This window comes from Cnephaeus nilssonii, assembly GCF_951640355.1.
Source record: "Cnephaeus nilssonii genome assembly, chromosome: 20".
Lineage (NCBI taxonomy): Eukaryota > Metazoa > Chordata > Mammalia > Chiroptera > Vespertilionidae > Cnephaeus > Cnephaeus nilssonii.
In genome coordinates, this window is record NC_137091.1 from 41659449 (window position 1) to 41680866 (window position 21418).

General features: G+C 52.6%; 2 protein-coding genes across 5 annotated transcripts; one reads left to right on the forward strand and one right to left on the reverse strand.

Moving 5' to 3' along the window:
• The first annotated feature begins 149 nt into the window (after nucleotides 1–149).
• POLR1G (RNA polymerase I subunit G) lies at nucleotides 150–2521 on the forward strand. 3 transcript variants are annotated; one of them, XM_079800294.1, is made up of 3 exons: nucleotides 150–270; nucleotides 683–824; nucleotides 996–2521. In XM_079800294.1, exon 3 carries the CDS (start codon nucleotides 1033–1035, stop codon nucleotides 2365–2367), a length of 1335 nt encoding a protein of 444 aa, XP_079656420.1. In that variant the 5' UTR covers nucleotides 150–270; nucleotides 683–824; nucleotides 996–1032; the 3' UTR covers nucleotides 2368–2521. The 3 variants fall into 3 exon arrangements, with proteins under 3 accessions (XP_079656420.1, XP_079656419.1, XP_079656421.1); XM_079800293.1 differs by having other exon boundaries at nucleotides 218–304; XM_079800295.1 differs by lacking the exon at nucleotides 150–270 and adding an exon at nucleotides 515–602.
• Nucleotides 2483–21055, reverse strand: ERCC1 (ERCC excision repair 1, endonuclease non-catalytic subunit). 2 transcript variants are annotated; one of them, XM_079800296.1, is made up of 10 exons: nucleotides 20611–21055; nucleotides 19997–20108; nucleotides 18433–18648; nucleotides 14696–14799; nucleotides 13855–13954; nucleotides 12657–12733; nucleotides 4472–4571; nucleotides 3150–3221; nucleotides 2856–2924; nucleotides 2483–2588 (listed from the first exon to the last, which is right to left on the reverse strand). In XM_079800296.1, exons 2-10 carry the CDS (start codon nucleotides 20087–20089, stop codon nucleotides 2535–2537), a joined length of 885 nt encoding a protein of 294 aa, XP_079656422.1. In that variant the 5' UTR covers nucleotides 20090–20108; nucleotides 20611–21055; the 3' UTR covers nucleotides 2483–2534. The 2 variants fall into 2 exon arrangements, with proteins under 2 accessions (XP_079656422.1, XP_079656423.1); XM_079800297.1 differs by lacking the exon at nucleotides 20611–21055 and adding an exon at nucleotides 20375–20397.
• Between the last annotated feature and the right edge of the window lie 363 nt (nucleotides 21056–21418).

The following is a 21418-nucleotide window of genomic DNA, read 5'->3' on the forward strand; positions in this document are numbered from 1 at the left end:
ATGCCCGCCGGGGCCTGGTGGGGCTCTACCTCCCGCCAGACATCGAATCAGCTGCATCTGGGAGCAGATTTACAGGAAAAGAGATCTTCCTTGTTGTCTGCTCCGCACAAGTGGAAATTTCCCGCAGTTCTGCTCAGAAAGCCAGCGGGCTCCCAGCGATACCTCCGCGCCCCTGCACCCTTTGGGCGCTCCCGAGCCAGGCTCCGCCCCTTCGGTTCCACGTGGTCGGCGGCGGGGCTGGGGCGGCTTAGCTGCCGATCTGCGTGAGCGGTGGGTACCGGGATGGCGGGAGGCCCGTCCGGAGGTGAGTTGCTTCAGGGCGGGCCGACGGGGTGCAGAAGGCTGGCTGGCGGGAGGAGAAAGGGGCGCCGGGAGCGTCTGGACGGGAAAAGGGACATCCCCGGGAACAGGACCTGCGAAAAGCATGCCCCGTGGAAGGCGGGGGTGGGGGCACTGGAGGGAGTTCGGCCGGAGAGAAGATATCTTGGGAGGGCTACCAGTGTAGAAAAGAGCTCCCCAGAATTTGGATCAGTGGAGATAAGGGGTTTCCGTGGAACCGACCGTTGGAGAGACCGGGTGAGGGCCTTTGGGGTGCTCAAGAGGTTGGGACCAGTGCGATAGACGCCCTGGAGGATTGGACTGGCAGGAAAGTGTCAACAGACCCCTGTTTTCCCTTCTGCAGGTGCTGCTCGGTTCTCTTGTCCCCCCAACTTTACCGCGACGTCCCCATCCTCAGAGTCCACTCGTTTCTCCTTGGAGGCGCTGACGGGCCCAGATACGGAACTGTGGTTTATCCAGGCCCCTGTAGACTTCGCCCCAGACTGGTGAGTGGTCCCAACCACCTCCCTGGAATACTTGCCACCCTAGTGGGTGGACTTGGGGGGAATTTAGAGGGCCTTGTCCTAAGGAACCTAGAAATGCAGCTTCTCAGCTCCTTTCCCCTGTGCCACCAGAAGAATCTGACCAGGCTTCTGCCCTCCCCTTTCTCCTTTCAGCCTCAATGGGCGGCTGGTGCCTCTCTCTGGCTCCCAGATGGTGAAGGGCAAGGTGGCAGGCAAGCGGCACCGCTACCAGGTCCTCAGCAGCGGCAGCCCCCAAGCTGGAGAAGCAACCCTGCTGGCCCCCTCAGCAGAGGCAGAAGGCGGACTCACCTGTGCCCCAGCCCCCAAGGGCAGCCTAAGGATCTTAGAAGGTCCCCAAGAATCCTTATCGGGAATCCCGCTGCATCCCATTCCCACAAGCCCCCCACCACAGATCCCCCCCGGCCTGAGGCCTCGGTTCTGTGCCTTTGGAGGCAGCCCACCAGTCACAGGGCCTGGGTCAGCCTTGGCACTGAGGTCGCCGGCGTCAGGGAAGAGGAAAAAGAAGAGGCATGTGCCCGAGGCCTCCATTCCTCAGGAGGCAGTGAATGGGCACGGGACCCTGGAGGTGGACACAGCTTTGGGGTCCTCAGAGGTGGATGTGGAGACGAAGAAGAAAAAGCAGCATCCCAATGATCTGGAGGCGATGAAGCCGGAGCCCATGGCTGAGGTGTTGGAACCCCTGGGAGTGCTGTTCCCATCCACCAGCAAGAAGAAGAAGAAAAGGAAGCTTAAAGAGACAGAAATGGGGGTGCTGGAGCCAGAAGAAAAGACTGTGGAGCTGGAACTCATGGTTAAAACTGAGCCTCTGCAAGAGCCAGTCCTGTCCCCCAGTAAGAAGAGGAAGAGACACCAGGGGACAGAGGGGATGGAGGCTGTGGAGGGGATGAGAGTGGAGCCCCAGCTACAGGTGAAGGAGGAGCCACAGGAGGAAGCCATCCCACTGCCATCCTCGAAGAAGAAGAAGAAAGGAAAGGGGTGCAGAGTGCTGGTGGAGCCGGGGACTGAGGCTGTGGAGCCAGAGAGGAGAACTCTGGAGCTCTCAGGGGAGACGATGGAGCCTGAGCTGCCATGCAGTGAGGTTGAGCCACAGGCCGAGGCAGCTCTGGCATCCACCAAAAAGAGGAAGAAAAAGGAAAACTGGCAAAACCTGATGATGGAGCCAAAGACAGAGGTGGTGGAGCCCCAGGAAGAGGTGATGCCAGGCGACCTTGAGCCTCAGGCAGCTCTAGCATCCCCTAAGAAGAAGAAGAAAGAAAGAGGGCACAGAGTGACAGAGCCAGGGACTGAGGCAGCTGACCCACAAGGTGAGATGACGGAGCCTGAGGCCAGGGCGGATCCAGCGTCCGCCAAGAAGAGGAAGAAGTGGGGCCAGGAAAGTGGGGTGCCAGAGACGGCATCCCAGGAGGAGTTGCCAGAGCCGCCACTGAATCCAGAGTCTGGGGAGGTGGCTCCCACGAGACGGGAGAAGAAGAGAAAGAAGAAGCTGCAGCAGGATCCTGCATAGTCTCCTCCAGGGAAACAGACAACTGCTAAGAAAAGCTGAGGGGGCCGCCTGGGCCGGCAGAGCCGAGAGCAGAGAAGAACCCCTCCCGGTGGTTGCAGCAGCACACAGCGGAGCCTGGCCGGGAAGATGCTTTATTGTTACACAGAGGGCCTCCTTGGCAGCTGAGGTCACCGGGGCACTTTCAAGAAGGGCTCATGGAGGACATCAAACAGCCTGCGGGCCTGGGGAGGGGGTGGGGGGAGAAAGAAAGGAGCCAGTCATTAAATGAGCCATTTGTTCGGTGCATCCAGAGTGGGCTGTGGTTCTTCTTCTCCCAGGCTGGCTGTGTGAGGTTGGGCTGGTCCCCGCCCTCTCTGGGCCTCAGTTTTCCCCATCTATAGGAGAGGCACTGTGGGACTTCTGAAACCTTAGAACTTTAGGATCTGGGTCCTGTCTGTTTGGGGCCCCCTCCTGCCCCTGACCCGTGAGCCCATTCCCAGATCTCTTACCTTCTGGGGCCCCAGGCCCGGGCACAAGGCCAGATCTTCCCTCGATGCGGCTATGAGCTGTTCCAGAGACTGAGGAAGGTGGAAGAGAAGGGTCAGGGGAGGTGAGCGTAAAACTCTGCCCTGCCCCAGCTGATCAGGGATCTAAGATATTCCTGGAAGGAGGTGAGGGCCTGTGGGAGGGCAGGGAAGGCGGGGTGGGGGTGGGGGCTTAGGGGGGGTCAGGGAAACAGTAGGGGGCTTCCTCGAAAAGGCACAGGTAGAAATGCCTGAACGGACACAGGAATCCTTCCTTACCCCAAAAGTGGTCAGGAGGGTCTGGCTGTCCGTCTTGTTGACTGACTTCACCGTGGTCAGACATTCAGTCACCTGGAAGGGAGGAGGAGGCAGAAGTGTGTCAGGAGAAGAAAGAGCAGGACTGAGCCCATGAGGGCAGTGCTGTTACTACTGTGTCCACAGACTGCCTTGCATGCAGGAGGTGCTCAATAAATGCCTTTTTTTTTTTTACTGATAAAGAGGTCATCTTAGAGTGATCCCCAAATAGCTGAAAGGGTGTCGGTCATGCGATGAGAAGATAAATGTCACTTGTTTATCTCGAGTTGGTTCTGCCCAGGGGAAGACTAGCTCTGAAATAGAGCTAGTGGTGGTGAACTAGCTGTGTTCAAACCAGGCCCCACTGCTTACTCCCTGTGAGGTCCTGGCACAGGAATTCATCTCTAGGCCTCCATTTCCAGGCAAAAGGGAGTCCTAGCAGTACCTACCTCAGGGGTGGCTGCAGGCATCCACCATTACTCTATCACTAGAGGCCCAGTGCACGACATTCGTGCACTGGGCGGGGGGGGGGGGGGGCCTCAGCCCATCCTGTGCCCTTTTGCAGCCCGGAGCCCTCCTGGAGGCGGCCACCCCCCAGCTTCTGGCTGAGCGGCACTCCCCCGTGGGGGCGCACCGACCACCAGGGGGCAGCTCCTGCATTGAGCGTCTGCCCCCTGGTGGTCAGTGCGCATCTTAGCGACCGGTAGTTCCACTGTTCAATTGATTTGCATATTACCCTTTTATTATATAGGATTGGAGCCCAGATTCAATCATTCGTTCAGTGGATAGTCCCTGAGTACCCACTGAAGGCTGGGTGGTGCTGGGGACACAGCAGGGACCATGACAGCCCTGCTCTGCCCTCCTGGGGCTCCCAGTACGGTGTGGGAGACAAATTAGTTCCAGACAGTGGTGACTCGGATGGGCTGGGATGGGGGGTCCAGTGGAGGCACCTGGCCTGGCCTGGGGATCAGGGAGGGCTTCCTGGAGAAGGGAGCAACAGAGCTCATATGTGAAAGATGGGATGCTTAGAGAAGCTGGTAGGCGTGGGAGAAGGGACAGGAAATGCCAGGGACTGGTAGAGCATGGCAAGAAAGCCAGGCTTTCCTGAGGGCACTGGGGAGCCACAGGACGGTGTTGAGCTGCGGAGGGTAGGGTCAGGTTTGTGCTTAGAAAGACCCCGTTAGCTGCTGTTCGGGTGGGAGCGGGGAGGAGAGGCATGACTGGCGATCGGAAATGAAGCTCAAACGCCCGGCAAGGTGCTGGGGGAGGGTGGGGGAGGGCCGGGCAGGGGGGTGACGCGGCCTCACCCGGGAGACGAAGTCCTGCTCCAGCTTCTCCATCAGGAGGTCTGCTGGCTTCTGCTCGTAGGCCTTGTAGGTCTCCAGGTACCGGCCGGCCTCCTCGGGGCTAGGGGGAGAGGACATTCGGGTCAGCCAGGGTGAGGAGGGGTCATGTTTTAGATTCATTTCGTTACGGTAGTAGTAACTGCTGATGCTAAAAATTTCAAACTCTAATATATAGAAAAATTGAACAGCTCTAGCCAGTTTGGCTCAGTGGATAGAGTGTTGGCCTGCGGACTGAAGGGTCCAGGTTCCATTCTGGTCAAGGGCACATGCCTGGGTTGCGGGCTCCATCACCAGTAGGGGGCGTGCAGGAGGCAGCCAATCAATGATTCTCATCACTGATGTTTCCCTCCCCCTTCCTCTCTGAAACCAATAACAGTAAAGAAAAAAAAAAAAAAAAAGACAAATGAACATTCTCAGCCTCCTCGAAATGCCCCTGGGTATTTCACACACGTTTTCTGGCTAAAGACCAGAGCTTGGTACACTGACCAGTTGGGTTCAGGGCTCATTTCCCACATGAGTGACCCTGAGCAGTGATTTTAACCTCTCTGGGCCTCAGTTTCCTCATCTGTCAAGTGGGCTGCTGGCAGAACGGTGACAGTTAAATGAGTCACCGCTCTGTCAGGGCCTGGCATGGAAGCCTGTTTAGGAACTGTCGGCTACTCTGGAAGGGACGCCAGCCCGGACCCTCTGCTCCGGGTTTGAGAGCAGAACCAGAACTACTGTTTATTTTCCCAGCCACAGGGAGACAACCTCATGAGCATTCAGCTTTCCACCACCAAGGAAAGCAGCTTCTGAAAGTTCCTATGAAGCCCACTTTCTCCTCGGCTGGGCAGTTAGTTGGTTAGAGTATCTTCCTGATGCCAAGGTTGTGGGTTCGATCCCCAATCAGGGCACATATAAGAAGTAACCAATGCATGCATAAGTAAGTGAAACAACAAATCTATGTTTCTTTCTCCCCCGCCCTTCCTCTTTCTCTCTAAAATCAATCAATCAATCAATACATTAAAAAAAAAAAAAAGCCCACCTTCAAAAGAAAAGCTCAGCCCGGCTGGCATGGCTCAGTGGTTGAGTCGTCTATCTACGAACCAGGAGGTCACGGTTCAATTCCCGGTCAGGGCACATGCCCAGGCTGCGGGCTCCATCCCCGGTGCAGGAGGCAGCTGATCAATGAATGATTCTCTCATCATTGATGCTTCTCTTTCTCTCTCTCCCTTCCTCTCTCATCTCAATATATATATATATATATATATATATATATATATATATATATATATATATATATATAAAAGCTCAGAGTGCTGACTGCTGAATCCTTTATAGCAATAAACATGATTTAAAAATCACCATTAATTTTGACATTAGGCCCAGTTTTTTTGTTGTTTTTTTTAAATATATATTTTATTGATTTTTTTACTGAGAGAGAAACATTGATCAGCTGCCTCCTGCACACCCCCTACTAAGGATGTGTCCGCAACCAAGGTACATGCCCTTGACCAGAATAGAACCTGGGACCATTCAGTCCGCAGGCTGACTCTCTATCCACTGAGCCAAACCAGTTAGGGCTAGGCCCAGTTTTTTTGACATGTAATTAACTGTTTCAAACAGAGGAAACAGCTAAATCATAAAAAGGGTCTATATGTGCTGGCCTTTTTCCTCTGGAAATGGAGACTAATGAACTGAGTCGAAGTAAATAAAGTATTTGTCTTGCATTTTCTTAGCCTTCAAAATCCAGCTAGCAAAAAATGTTTGTTGATTGTATTTTTTATTACATTCTTTAAAGAAACATTCGTTTTTCTAACTCTATTGTTTTCCATAAAACGGGCTTGCAGCTTTTCTCTCTATGCAGCAGGTACTATTATTATTGTAATGACATTTGTTCAGGACACACAGGCTAGCACACTGGATCCAGCTGTATAACTTGCTTTCATTTTTGCATTCTACAATATAACCAGGACATCCTTCCACGTCAGAAGACAGAGCTCAATCTCATTTATTAAATGGCTGCAAAATATCCCATGAGGGGCCTAGCTGTGTGCCAGTCACTGGCCTCAGCCCATTACAGTGAGAAGCTTCTGGACTGCCCTGAGAGATCCTGTCGGCGCTGAGTCCCTTGCCCAGGTTACACGGCTGGCGAGGAGGAGACGGCTCCCTCAGTGGGCGGGTCTCACCCGCCAGGCTCTACACTCTGCTACTTCCCAATAGAGTGATTTTTATACTTGCTTTTGTTTTAATATACAACTAATACATAAATACATTTTTTTCCAAATACTCAAACAGTATAGAGGTACATACCCGGAGGGAAGGCACAGAGTTACAAATATCCTTTGGCCTAAAAAACCCATTCCCGGGATTCAGGACAGAAGTAGGAGTGTTGGTGGTAACAGCGAAAGACAGAGACCACCCCAGTGTCTACCAATAGGGGGTTGACCTGTTCCATCTACACCAGGGAGTAGTTTAACAGCTGGAAAAGAATGTGGATCCAGACTAGGAGCTATTATTCAGTGATTAAAAACAAGTTACCGCCCTAACCGGTTGCTCAGTGGTTAGAGTGTCAACCTGCAGACTGAAGGATCCCGGGTCAATTCCAGTCAAAGGCACGTACCTCGGCTGCAGGCTTGGTCCCTGGCACCAATCAGGGAGCGTGCGGGAGGCAACCAATCATTGTGTCTCTTTCACACTGATGTTTCTCTCACTGTGCTTCTCCCCCTCCCTTCCATTCTCTCTAAAAAAATCAATGGAAAAAATATCCTCGGGTGAGGATTAGCAACAAAAACAAAGAAAAGACATGGAGGAACCTTCCAAGCTCAGGGGAAGGGGCCAACCTGAAGAGGCGCTGTGAGATAATACAAAACCTAGGCAGGTGGCTGCCCTGGGTCCCTGGCACAGCTGCCGAGACCCTGTAAGTTCGTAAGTGCTAAGAGCACCGGGGCATCTTCTGTTCTGATGAGGGGGCTCTCGGTGGGCTCCTGGATGGGGCCGGTCACCGGAAAGTGCAAGCCGTGATTAGAAACTTGGAAGTGTCTGCCCCACCCCAACCCCACCCTCCAGGGACCAGAGGGGCTGGAAGGGAGTTAATCATTGATGGTGCCGATGGGAGGGAGCTGCCGTCCTCTCTCGGAAGTACGGGGTTCACAGAGCGTCCAGGCTGGTGAACACAGCCACCGCAGCATGACTCACTCCCTCTCCACGGGGACAGACCGTCCTGCACGGGGATCCTCCCAGACCTCGCCCTCAGTGTCTCCTCCCCTGGCGGTTCAGCTATACCCTTTAGTCACTGGTAAACAGCCCCGGCTGGTGTCTCAGCTGCTGGAGCGTCACCCTGTGCACCATAGGCTGCGGGCTCCATTCCTAGTCAGGCCTTGTGTTTTATAGAAACATTGAAAGGGAACCAAGAAACCAACAACAGTGGGAGGGGAAGTGGAATAGGAGGGAAGGGGTAGAGGAGACACTTCTCTGTATATATTGCTGATTGTGTGTGTGTGTGTGTGTGTGTGTGTGTGTACACATACACTGAGTGGCCAGATTATTATGATCTCTGAACACATAATAATCTGGCCACTCAGTGTATATCCTATATAATAAAAGGCTAATATGCAAATTGTCTCCTCGACCAGGAGTTCGACCAGCAGGCAGGCCGGCCAACCACCCATGTCCCCTCCCCCTGGCCAGGCTGGCTGGACCCCACCCATGCACAAATTCATGCACCGGGCCTCTAACACACACACACACACATACACACACTGAATGGCCAGATTATTATGTGTTCAGAGATCATAATAATCTGGCCACTCAGTGTGTGTATATATATATATAGTACTAGAGGCCCAGTGCATGATTGAATCATGCACGTGTAGGGTCCCCTACATGAATCGCGGTGGAGCTGGGTGCCTGTCCGCTGGTGCACCAGGCCTTTCAGAAGCCTCCGGCTACGCGGAGGCTTCTGAAAGGCCTAGTGCCGGAGCAGACAGGCACCCAGCTCCCACGCTTTTGATGGTCCGCGGCCGCTGAGGGTGACTACCCTGCTGTTGAGAGGCGCAGGGGGCGGCCCCTGCGGGGGGCTGTTGCGGACACCTGGCTACCCTGCCGTTGAGAGGCGCAGCTGGGTGTCCGCGGCAGGCCCCCTCAGCGGCCGCGGATCTGGCCGTTGAGAGGCACAGGGGGTGGGAGTCCCGCCCCCTGCGCCTCTCAACAGCAGGGTAGCCCCCCTCAGTGGCAGCAGATCCGTGCCTCTCAATGGCCGGATAGGCCACCCCGAGTCCCGCCCCCCAGCCTCCCGCCGCCCAATTGTGGGCGTAGCGGAGTGATGGTAATTTACATGTTACTCTATTATTAGATAGGATATGCAATCTATACATATACCCTTTTTATATCACTTCTGAATTTTGAACTACATGTTACAGCCTGTGTCATTGTGGATTTGCACACACAAGCAGGGATCATCAGCAAGTAGAAATTCCAAGTGCAGAAATTTGTGTGTCTATTTTCTGGTTTTTAAAAATTATTATTACTATTAAATTTACTGGGGTGACATTGGTTAATAAAATTATATAGGTTTCAAGTGCACAATTATGTCATACATCATCTGTATATTGCATTGTATATTCACCACCCAAAGTCTAATCTCCTTCTGTCACCATATTTGACCTCCTTTACCCATTACTACTTCCATGTTTTGATAGCCAATCACGTCTCCTGTCAACCGAACATGCAGATGCCCATTTCATACTATCCGTCTTGATGTTTTCACCAAATTAATGGGTGAAAAATGGCACCTCATTTTTCATATTTTACTTTTTTCCTGATAAACTATAATATGGTTGATTAATTTTCTAGGTGTTTTTGGCTACCTGTATTAGACTTTTTAAACATTGGGCCACCTTTTTCTTATTGACTTGTAGGAGGTACTTTATAAAAATATAATGAATATGTTTAAATATATTAATATGATATAAACATTTAGCCCTGGCTGGTGTGGCTCAGTTGATTGTAGTTTCATCCCATACACCAGAAGGTGGCAGGTTGAATTCCAGGTCAGGGCACATACCCAAGTTTTGGGTTTGATCCCCAATTGGGGAATGTGCAGGAGGCAACCGATCGATGTTTCTCTCTCACATCAATATTTCTCTCTCTCTCCCTCCCTTCCTCTCTCTAAGATTAATTTATTATTCTTTTTTAAATCCTCACCCAATGATTTTTTTTTTTTTAAAGACAGTGGAAAGGAGAGGGAGAGACAGAGAGAAACACTAATGTGAGAGAAATACATCAATTGGTTGCTTCCCACATGCCCCCTAACCAAGGTCGGGAGCCTGCAACCGAGAAACATGCCCTTGACCGGAATCGAATCCAGGGCCCTTCAGTCCACAGGCTGATGCTCTATCCACTGAGCCAAACTGGCTAGGGCTCTAAGATTAATTTTTAAAATAATGAAAATATAAAGTGGGCTGTGGCTTTGAAGTATTAAAACAACATTTAGGATTTAAAAAAAACAACAACATAAAAATCAATGGAAGAAATGTCCTCAGATAAGGATTAACAACAACAAAAATTTAAATATATTTTACCATCCTATCCTATATTATAAAAGGGTAATAGGCAAATTGACCCTAACGGTGGAATGACCAGAACGACCGCTCGACCAGTCACTATGAGACGCACTGACCACCTCTCGGTCCCCTCCCCTGGCCAGCAGGCTCCCATTGCCCGACGGCGAATGGGGAACCGGGGTGGTTGGCAGCAGGGGATGGAGCTGGCTGCCGGCAGCCAAGGAAGATGGCCCTCATCACAGGCCAGGCCTAGGGACCGTACCCGTGCACGAATTTCGTGCACAGGGCCTCTAGTATAAATGTAATTTGCATGACCATGTATAAATTAGGGTTCTTAAATCTGTTATAGACACAACAAGTCTTTTTTCTTAGTTTGTCATTTGTCTTTTGTTGTTGTTGTTAATCTTCACCCGAGGGTATTTCTTCCACTGGTTTTTTTAGAAAGAGTGGAAGGAAGGGAGAGAGAGAAACATCAATGTGAGAGAGACACATTGATTGGTTGCCTTCTGCACGCCCCTGACTGGGGCCAGGAATCAAGCATGTAACCGAGGTATATGCCTTTGACCATAATTGAACCTAAGACCCTTCAGTCCTCTGGCAGACGCTCTAACCACTGAGCAAACAGGCTATGGTTGTCATTTGCCTTTTAACTTTGTTTACAGTATCTCTTAACATTCGAAAGTTTCAAATTATAATTTTCTCAAATCAGCCAATCTTTTCCTTTATGGATTTAGGGGTTTATGTCTTGCTTTGGAAGACTTTTCATACCCCAAGATTATAAAAAATATTCTCCCATTAAATTTCTTGTAACACTTTTATTTTATTTATTTATTTTTTCTTGTAACACTTTTATTGTAAAAATATTATTTTTGGTTAATCCTCACCCAAGGATATTTTTTCCATTGACTTTACTCCCATTGAGTTTTAGAGAGAGTAGAAGGGAGGGAGGGAAAGGGGCAGAGAGGGAGAGGGAGAGGGAGAGAGAGAGAAACATGGATCAGTTGCCTTCCTTATGTGCCCCAACCGAGGATTAAAACCACAACCCAGGTATGTGCCCTGACCAGGAATGGAACCAGCAGTCTTTTGGTGCACAGGACAATGTTCAACCAACTGACCACTCTAGCCGGGCTATTGTACTTTCCTTTTTTTCCGAAATATATTTTTATTGATTTCAGAGAGCCCTCAACTTGGGCATGTGCCCTTGACCGGAATTGAACCCGGGACCCTTCAGTCTGCAGGCCAACGCTCTAGCCACTAACTAAACCAACTAGGGCTATTGTACTTTTTAAAAAATCACTTGTCACTGCCCTGGCCAGTTTGGCTCAGTGAATAGAGTGTCAGCCTTTGGACTGAAGTGTCCTGGGTTCGATTCTGGTCAAGGGCACATGCCCAAGTTGAGGGCTCGATCCTCAGTGTGGGGCGTGCAGGAGGCAGCCAATCCATGATTCTCTCTATTTTTCTCTCTCTCCCTTCCTCTCTGAAATCAATAAAAACATATTTTTAAAAAAATCCTATATAATAAAGAGGTGATATGCAAATTAACCCTCACACCCTTACAAGATGGCTGCCTACGACCAGGCCAGCAGGGGGGTTAGTGAGGGACGACCAAACGACTGAACAGCAGGCTGAGTGGGGCGACCAGGCTGGTGGGGGGGCTGTGAGGGGCGACCAGGCCAGCGGGGGGGGGGGGGAATTAGGGGCGACCAGGCCGGCGGGGGTGGGGGGCAGTTAGGAGCGACCAGGCCAGCAGGGAGGGGGCAGTTAGGGGCGACCAGGCAGGCAGGCAGGTGAGCAATTAGGAGCCAGAGGTCCAGGATTGTGAGAGGGATGTCTGACTGCTGGTTTAGGCCTGATCCCTGGGATTGGGCCTAAACCAGCAGTCGGACATCCTCCGAGGGGTCCCAGATTGGAGAGGATGCAGGCTGGGCTGAGGGGACCCCCTGCCCATGCACGAATTTCATACACTGGGCCTCTAGTAATAAAATAAAAATAAAAATCACTTGTCAGGCCCTAACCCATTTGGCTCAGTGGATAGAGCGTCAGCCTGCGGACTCAAGGGTCCCAGGTTCGATTCCAGTCAAGGGCATGTACCTTGGTTGCGGGCACATACCCAGTAGGGAGTGTGCAGAAGGCAGCTGATTGATGTTTCTCTCTCATCGATGTTTCTAACCCTCTATCCCTCTCTTCCTCTCTGTAAAAAAATCAATAAAATATATTTTTTTAAAAAATCACTTGTCAGGATTTACATTTTGTTTATGGTGTGAGAGAGGGGTTCTTTTTTTTTTTTCCCAGTTGGAGAACCAATCTATGGTCTTTAGAGTGCCAGAGTGCAATTAATTGTTCAGCTAGATTTTATGTCTAATTCCTAAGTGACTAGTATGGTCCTGGGAATTTGATCCATGTTACCTGCCTTTGTGCCTACATCCCTACAAGGAAGACATTAGGACCCTATTTTACAGATGAAGACATTGAGGCTAGAGAGAGGCAGTGCCTGGACCAGGCTCACAGAGAGTTCATGGAGGAGAAGGGAAGGGCTGAGGAGGTTGGGGAAGAGGAATGACTCTCGGGATAGAGCCTGACCTGGGCGGGAGCCTCGATCTCACCTCCAGGCAAGGACCAGGGTGCAGTCTGCCAGGATGCACATCTTAGCCAGCTCCTTGAGGGCCTGCTGAGGATCTTTCTGGGTAGAGAAGAACATCAGAATGAGAGATCTGGGAGAAAGCAAGGCATTATCGTCTTGAAAACACAGTGGCTTAGGATGCCAGGAACCTTCCATTCAATTGACACTCCCTAAGCTCCTACTGGGTGCCTGGCCTGTGCTGGGCAGTGCCAGGACCCAGCAGTGACCGAGACGGCCTGGTTCTATCATCCTGGAGCTCACAGTCTGAAGAAGGGACACACCCATCCTCAGACAGTGAGGACCCAGAGTGGCCAGAGCTGAAGGGGCTGGGGGCGGAGAATCCAGAGGAGCCTATGACCTGGTGAGTGTTCAGGGAGAGCTTCCGAGAGGAGAAGACATCGGAGCTGAGACCTTACGGAGGATGAAGAGGAGTAAAGGCAGCTCAGAAGAGCAGAAAAGGGAATCTTAAACATAGGGAAGAGCATGTGCAAGGATGGGAGAAAAGAGAGGGCTTGAGCAATGGCAATCACTCAATATGGGATGGAGGATGGGAAAGAAAGGTGTGTTTTTTTTAAATTGATTTTAGAGAGAGAGAGGAAGGAGGAAAGACTGATGTGAGAGAGACACATTGATTGGTTGCCTGACTGGGGCCACAGATCGAACCTTCAACCCAGGTACGTACCCTTGACCAGAAATCAAACCTGAGACCCTTCAGTGCTTGGGCTGACGATCCAACCACTGAGCAACAATGGCCAGGGCCCATTTAGGGGTTTTAACCTGTGCATTAGGAAGACCCCTCTGGCAGCTTTAAGGAGGAGAGGGGTCAAGGCTGGAGGCCATGAGACAAAGGGAGAGGCTGGGGCAGGGACCCAGGCATGAGGGGGGCCTACATTGGGCCAGGCTGTGAGGACAGAGAAGATAAAACAGATTTAGGTAAGATTTAGGGGGCAGAGTGCTGGGACTAGTTAAAGCCGGTTGGGGAAGGAGGAGATGGGTCATTTTACCCTCCCACCTCCTTGCCAACACAGGTGTCACTGTCAGATGTGAAAGACGGGTCCTCCCTGAGGCTTCACCTGGCATTTCTCCCGGAAGGGGTTCAACAGTCCCCTTGGCGACCAGGAGGCCCGAGGCTCCCCGCTGCACAGGCGGGGACGGAGGCTGGAGGGGAGGACCCTGCTTACCACATCCACCTGCAGGAGCAGCACCCGCAGGGCGAAGCTCTTCCCCAGGCTCTGCAGCCGCTCGTGGATGTAGTCTGGGTGGAGGTTGTGGTAGCGGAGGCTGGGAAGGAGAGAGGAAGGAGTGAGAGGTCTCGTGGCCCCGAGTTCCAAGGAGCCCTCTTCATTCTAACACGCAGGGAGCGTGGGCAGCCTGGCCAGGCGCTGAGGCTCGGGGGGTCAGTGGCCCCCCCTGGCAGGAGGGGCACAGAGGGGTTGGCAGCAGGGGCTGCCTGGCTCGGGCTCCCTGCAAGGTCGGCCCTGGGTCTTCACTGAGGCGGGGAGACCGGCTTCAGGCAGCGGAGACCAGTGCCCCAAAGAGCAAGACCGGGACACCGCGCAGCTGGTCTCGGGAAGCAGGGGCCAGCCCAGGACTCTGGCTGGTAGGGGTGGGGGGGTTTCTCCACCTGGGAGCCAGGGAACATCTCTGCCCAGGAGCCGCCCGCTCTCACGCCTGCAGGGAGCCGGGAACTTAGACATTTCACGTCCCCTCTGCCTCTGACTGGAGAGGGGCTCCGGGTGTAACGGGTGGAGGTCAGGGAAATCCTGGCTCTGGTCAACTTCAGTCCTGGATGCTGGAGCCACTCGGTCTGGGGCGTGAGTGACCCGGCCCCCAAGCTGCTCAGGCACAGGAGTCTGGGCCCACAGCTCTTGTCACTCCGGGCACCCCCAGGCCCGGCCTCTTCCTCGCACCCTAGGCCCAGAGCCCACAGGGCCATGCCTGGCGGTCTCCTGGGGAAGAGCCTAGAACACCAGCGCACACCCTCCCGTGCCCTCCTGGGGTGGGACAGCCCCAAGAGCTCACCTGAGGAAGAGGGCGCAGGTGCTCTGACCCAGCACGTAGTCAGGAACCACATCGCCAAATTCCCAGGGCACGTTGCGCACAAACTTCAGCACGGGGTTGCCCCTCTGCGGGGGGAGGAAGAGCAGAAGCCATTAACAGGGATGACCATGGAGCCACGGCCACCCCAGGGCCCCTACCCCCCACCTCTCTCAGCACCTCTCCACCCTTCTCCTGCCCTGTGCCTGGGTCTTGCAACTTCTCTCTCCTCCTCTGCCCGGCCAGTTCTGCTCAGTGGTTAAGCACTGAACCATGAACCAGGAGGCCACGGTTAGATTCCCTGATGCCCATGAGGAAGGGAGAGGGAGAGGGAGATAGAAACATCAATGATGAGAGAGAACCACTGATCAACTGCCTCCTGCACGCCCCACACTGGGGATCCTGGGCAGGTGCCCTGACCGGAACTGAACTGTGACCTCCTGGTTCATAGGTCGATGCTCAACCACTGAGCCATGCTGGCCATGCAGGCTCTCCTCCCCCTGAGCCCAACATGTCCTTGGCATTCTAGCTCTGACCTAGGCCCCTCTCCCCGAGCCCCAGACTTGAATTGAAGGGTCCCTGGGTCTGTCTCTAACTCCCCCAGCCCAATCTGGGTGTCCTGTGGCCCAACAGACACTTCCCCTGGACGCCCACCTCCCTGTGTCCAAACGGCCCTCAGCATCTGCCCTCACACCTCCTCCTCCTCCCTGCTCTAAAGCCCACTGTGGCTCCCCAGGGCCTCCAGGAGGAGTCTCATGTGGCTCCACACAGCAGGTTCCTCTCACGTTCTAGCCTGAACTTACCCTGTAGCCTAACACTGCAATTCTCTGAGGAAGTCAAGCTCTAATCCATCCAGTAAGTATTTAATGAGCACCAACCATGTGCCTAAGTGCTGGGGATATAGCAGTGACCCAGATACACAAAATCCCTCCTCTCCTGCGGGACACAGACATTAAACAAAATGATCTCGGGGATGAACGTGTAATTGCCAATGAGGTGGGATTGGGTTCTAAGAGGGTGGGACCTGCTCTCGTAGTGGGTGTGGGTTGACCAGAGCAGCTGGGGTGGGAAGGGTCTGCAGGGGTCCACAGTCACGCAGGCCCTGGGCCCTCTGACTGGAGGCACCTGGGAGCCATGGAAAGGTTCGGAGCAAGGGAGGGGCGGGATCGTATTTTAATTTTTAAAGGATACTAGAGGCCCGGTGCAAGAATTCATGCACCAGTGGGGCCCCTCGGCCTGGCCCGTGGGATCAGGCCAAAACCAGCTCTCTGGCATCCCTCGAGGGGTCCCAGATTCTGAGAGGGTGCAGGTCAGACCGAGAGACCTCACCTGTGCACTATCGGGGCCGGGAAGAGATGCAGAAGGTTGGCCAGCCGGGGAGGGACTGCGGGAGGGCTCCAGGGTATGTCTGGCCTGTCTTGCTCAGTCCGGATCAGCGGACCCCAGCAGTAAGCTAACCTACCTGTCAGAGCATCTGCCCCCTGGTGATCAGTGCATATCATAGCAACTGGTTGACTGTCTGCCCCCTGGTGATCAGTGCTCATCATAGCAGCAGTTGAGCAGCCTTAGCGTATCATTAGCATATTATGCTTTGATTGGTTGAACAGCCGACCAGTCGACTGGACACTTAGCATATTAGGCTTTTAGTATATAGGATGACCAAAAGCAAAAGGACAGACAATGACAGGTGGGGAGAAAATGGTGAAATTGGGACATTCACACATTACTGGTGGGAATGTAAAACAATGCAACTTTTTAGAAAATAGTCTGGGAGTTCCTGAAAAAGTTAACCATGGAGTGGCCATGTGACCCAGCAAATCCACTCCAAGATAAATACCCAAGAGAACGGAAAACATTCATCTGCACAAAACTTCACAGCATTTTTATAATAACAAAAACGTACACATAACCCAGTGGATTGTCCACCAATGGATGAATGGAGAAACAAGATGTGGCAAATCCACAGAATGGAATACTACTCAGCAATGAAAAGGGATGGATGAACCTTCAACAAGCTCAGGGAAAGAAGCCAGTCATCAGTTGATGGGCGTCTGAGTTCTACCCACTTTTTGGCTATTGTGAATAATGCCGCTATGAACATTTGTGTACAAGATTTTGTGTGGACGTACATTTTCATTACCCTCGGATATGTACCTAGAAGTGGACTTGCTGGGTCATATGCTAACTCTATTATTAAATATTTAAGGAACTGCCAGACCATTCTCCATGGCTGCACCATTTTACATTCCTACCAGCAGCGTCTGAGCGTTCCAGTTCCTTCGCAGCCTCACAGCACTTGTTACTGTCTGTGCTTTTCAGTCTAGCCATTCTAGTAGGTGTGGGTGAAATCTCATTGTGTTTATTTTTTAAAAATATATGTTTATTGATTTCAAAGAGGAAGGGAGGAGAGAGAGATAGAAACATCAATAATGAGAGAGAATCATGGATTGGCTGCCTCCTGCACACCTGGGCATATGCCCTGACCAGGAATCAAACCACTGAGCCACGCCAGCCGGGCACTCATTGTAGTTTTGATATGCACTTCCCTGATGGCTAATGATATTGAGCATCTTTTCACATCTTTTTTTTTTTTAATTGTTGACAGTTTTACAGATGTCCCCCAATTCCTCCCAGCCCCTGCCCCCACCCCATCTTTTCACATCTGGAGTCCTATTATTGTCTTTGTATAAAGAACACCAACTCCATCAATTGTAGAGACTGTATGTTTCCTTTCTATCACTCTATCCCCAGAGCCTAGAACAGCATATGGCAACCTCTGTATGTATTTGTGGACTATAAGTGGATGAACCCCCATTTTATTTTATTTATTTATTTTTAAATATATTTTATTTATTTTACAGAGAGGAAGGAAGAGGGATAGAGAGAAACATCCATCGGCTGCCTCCTGCACGCCCTCTACTGGGGATCGAGCCCGCCACCAAGGTACATGCCCTTGACCAGAATCGAACCCAGGACCTTTCAGTCCACGGGCCGATGCTCTATCCACTGAGCCATACCAGTGGTTAGGGTGTGAACCCCCATTTTAAAGGCACAGATGGGATAAGCCACTTGCCCAAGATCACACAACTACTATGTAGCACAGCAGGATTTGAATTTGGGTCTGTGTTCAATAAATAGTTTTTGAATAAAGGAGCAAAACTGGAGTTAGGAAATGTAGCTGCACTAACACAATCACACTCCCAACAGGAATAGTCAGCCTGTTGTGGATGGAATATGTGTGTCCCACCAAAACTGAAACCCTAACCCTCAATGTAAAGAGATTAGGAGGTGAGGGGAGGTGATTAGGTCATGTGGGTGGAGTCCTCAGGAAGGGGATTAGTGCCCTTATAAAAGAGACCCCAGAGCTCCCTCACCCCTTCCTTCACCAAGAGGACACAGTGGGAAGACAGCCCTCTATGAACCTCACTAGACACCAATTCTGCACGTGCCTTGATCTTGAACTTCCCAGCCTCCAAAACTGTGAGAAATAATTCCAAAACGTTTGTCTAAGCCACCCAGTCTATGGTATTTTTGTTTTAGCAAAATAAGACATATGGTGCAGCATCAACCTACACACAGTAGTTGAATGAATGAATGAACTGTGCTGCTGAGAGGACAATGGTCAGAACTTAGACCTCCTTCCACTGCATACCAGAAAGTCATCCTTATTAATATTTTTCCCACCAAAACTTAAAGCCCCACTTCTCCATCCTCCTCCTCACCTGCCGGGGGCTCACAATGATGCTGTTGGATTTTGCCCCTGGTTTGGGAGCCTGGTTGGGGGTCTCTCCTGCCTGGGGTTCTGGCCCGGTGGGGGGTGCGGCTCCAGCCCCTCCTGCAGGTCCCGAGACAGCATACTCAGCGTAGGTCTGAGGGGCTGCCTGGGCTGAGGTCTCCGTGGTGGGATGGCTCCGAGTGGATCTGAATAAGGGCTTAACCTGTGGGGAGAGATGGTGGGAGGGATCAAAATCAGAATCTCTCTTTTTTTTTTTTTTTAATATATTTTATTGATTTTTTACAGAGAGGAAGAGAGAGGGATAGAGAGTTAGAAACATCGATCAGCTGCCTCCTGCACACCCCCCACTGGGAATGTGCCCGCAACCAAGGCACATGCCCTTGACCGGAATCGAACCTGGGACCCTTGAGTCCGCAGGCCGACGCTCTATCCACTGAGCCAAACCGGTTTCGGCAAAATCAGAATCTCTCTATTCTCCCAACTTCTCAGCCTCTACCTTGGTCCCAGTCACCACCTTCTTTCTCTCCCTTGGACCACAGTCATCACCTCCTCACCAGTTCCCTGCCCAACCCTCACCGCCCCCCACACTGTCCTATCATGTCCCTCCTCTGCCCAGAGCCTGCCTCAGAGTAAAAGCCAAAGCTGTCGCCACAGCCCACTCTACTCGCTTTCCCATTGGCCTTCTTGCTGCCCTCAAACTTATCAGGCTCTCTCTGACCTCAGAGCCTTTGCACCCCCAGATGTCACATAGCTCACTCTATCGCTTGTTCACATCTCTGCCAAGACGTCACCTCCTCCGAGGGGCACTCCTTTGACTGTCCTACCTAAGTCCGCACCTCTCCTCCATCACATCCTATATCCTTAGTCTATTTTCTTTCTTTTTTTAAAATATGTTTTTATTGATTTCAGAGAGGAAGGGAGAGGGAAAAGGGGGAATAGAAACATAATGATGACAGAGAATCATTGATCGGCTACCTCCTGCAACCCCCCCTACTGGGGATCAAGCCCACAACCTGGGCATGTGCCCTGACCTAAATAGAGCTGTGATGTCCTGGCTCATAAGTCGAAGCTCAACCACTGAGCCACACTGGCTGAGCGCACTTTCTTTTCTTCATAGCACATTAGCAGCAGCCAGTACTCAGCACCAGCCAGCTGCTTTCCTGTGAGGAGATCTCCATGTTGCCAGTCCTTCGATTTACCAAGGAGCAGACCAAGAGATGTCAAAAGGGCCAGATTTTTTTTAAAATTGCAATTCTTAAATGTCAGCAAGAAATCCAGGCCTTGCAGGGTGCTGGCCACATAAACACATCCCGCGGCCACTCGTTTGCTGCCCGTTTGCGGCCTCTGCCTTAGGCCTCTCTTAGAGCCACCATGACATTTTACAGATGGAGAAACTGAGATGGAAAGCAAAGGGCCCCAACATTTCCTAACCCACACTGTAGGCACCCCCAACCCCCCCCCACCCCCCGCCACTGGCCCTTCCCGTCCCCCTCCCTCCACAGCCCTCCCAGCCTCCCAGCGGGGGCCCCGCCCCCATCTCTCGGTCCTACCCCAGCAGGAGGGACCGCATCCTCGTCTAGGGGTATGAGGAATTTCTTCCTTGTGGGCGGCTCAGCGGGCTGCCGCACGCCCCCTTCGTCCATCCCGAGGCTCTTCTGGGGCCTGTAAACGAAGACAGGGCGGCGGGAGCGAGTGAGACATCAGCGTCTGCATTCCCATCCCCCCAGCAGGAACCCCCACTCACAGCCATCTCCCCCTCCCTCCCCCGCCAAAAATAAAAATAAAAAAATAAAATAAAAATCCCAGGCCTCCATTGCAAACACCCAGAGCCCCAGGTTCTCCAAAGCCCCGTCCGGAGGGAGCCTCCACCTGCGGCTCGCCCCGCCCCACAAGGCCCCTAGGTTCCATTCGTCCCTCCCTCACCGTACCCCGCCTTTCCAGTGCCCGCTCGGCCGCGGTCCCCGCCTTCCGCCCGCCCCGCCCCAGGGAGCGCACCTGGATGCCCGCCCCTCCCTCCCTCTTGTCCATCTCGGACACCGCAACGACGGATTGGCTTCAGCGGCTGCCAATCGCCACCAGCAGCCTCCAGCCCTCTTCCCCTCCACCTGTCTCCCCACTGCCCCCCTCGCCCCAGCCCCGCAGTCTCCGTGCCGGGAGGACTCACCTCCTGGCCCCGAGCCGCTGGGAAAAGACCGGCGCGGCCAGAGCGTCCCCAGGCTCGCCGCACTTCCGGCCTCTCTAGCCCTCGAGCCCAGAGCGCGGTCCCACGCAGCTCTCTATGGTCGTGGAGGACTGTGGAGGTTAGGGCTGGAGAGAGCAGTCTGTCCTCGGGCCTGAGCGTCTCTGGTTGCCAATCAGTTCCATTTCAAAGCCCTGATGGAGCGCCTCTTGAGTGCTGGGGCTCCGGACAGGGTTCACTGAGCGGGAGGTGGTGGGAGATCAAACTAGGTCCCTTCTCTCTTCACAGCCCTGGGTTTGAATCCCAGCTCTGCCATTGACTTGGCCTCAGTTTCCCCATCCATTCTTTCATTCCACACACATTCCCCAAGCGCCTACTCGGTTCTGGCCCAGAGCCGGGCAGCGCTAGTGACACACCGATGACTAACGGTAGCCCCCCGCGCCTGGAGCTCGTGGTCCCGTGGGAAAGACAGACCTGGGGTTCCAAACCGTGCAAGACTCAGAGAGGGCAGGGCTGGGGCCGGAGAGCCCAGCGGGCCGAGGCAGGGGGTGCGGGGGGGTGCGTGGCTGGGTGTGTGACGGAGGAACCTAACCCAGCCTGAGGGTCAGATAAAGGCTTCCTGGAGGAAAGGACAAGGGAGCAGACCTGGCTGATGAGTTACAGATTAGTCATTTCCTGAAAGGAGAGTACCACGCTGTTCCAACTTGCAACTCTCTGATTACTAAGGAGAGAGAACACGTTTTCGTGAGTTTATTGGCTTTATGTATTTTGTCTGTTGTGAATTGCTTGCTCA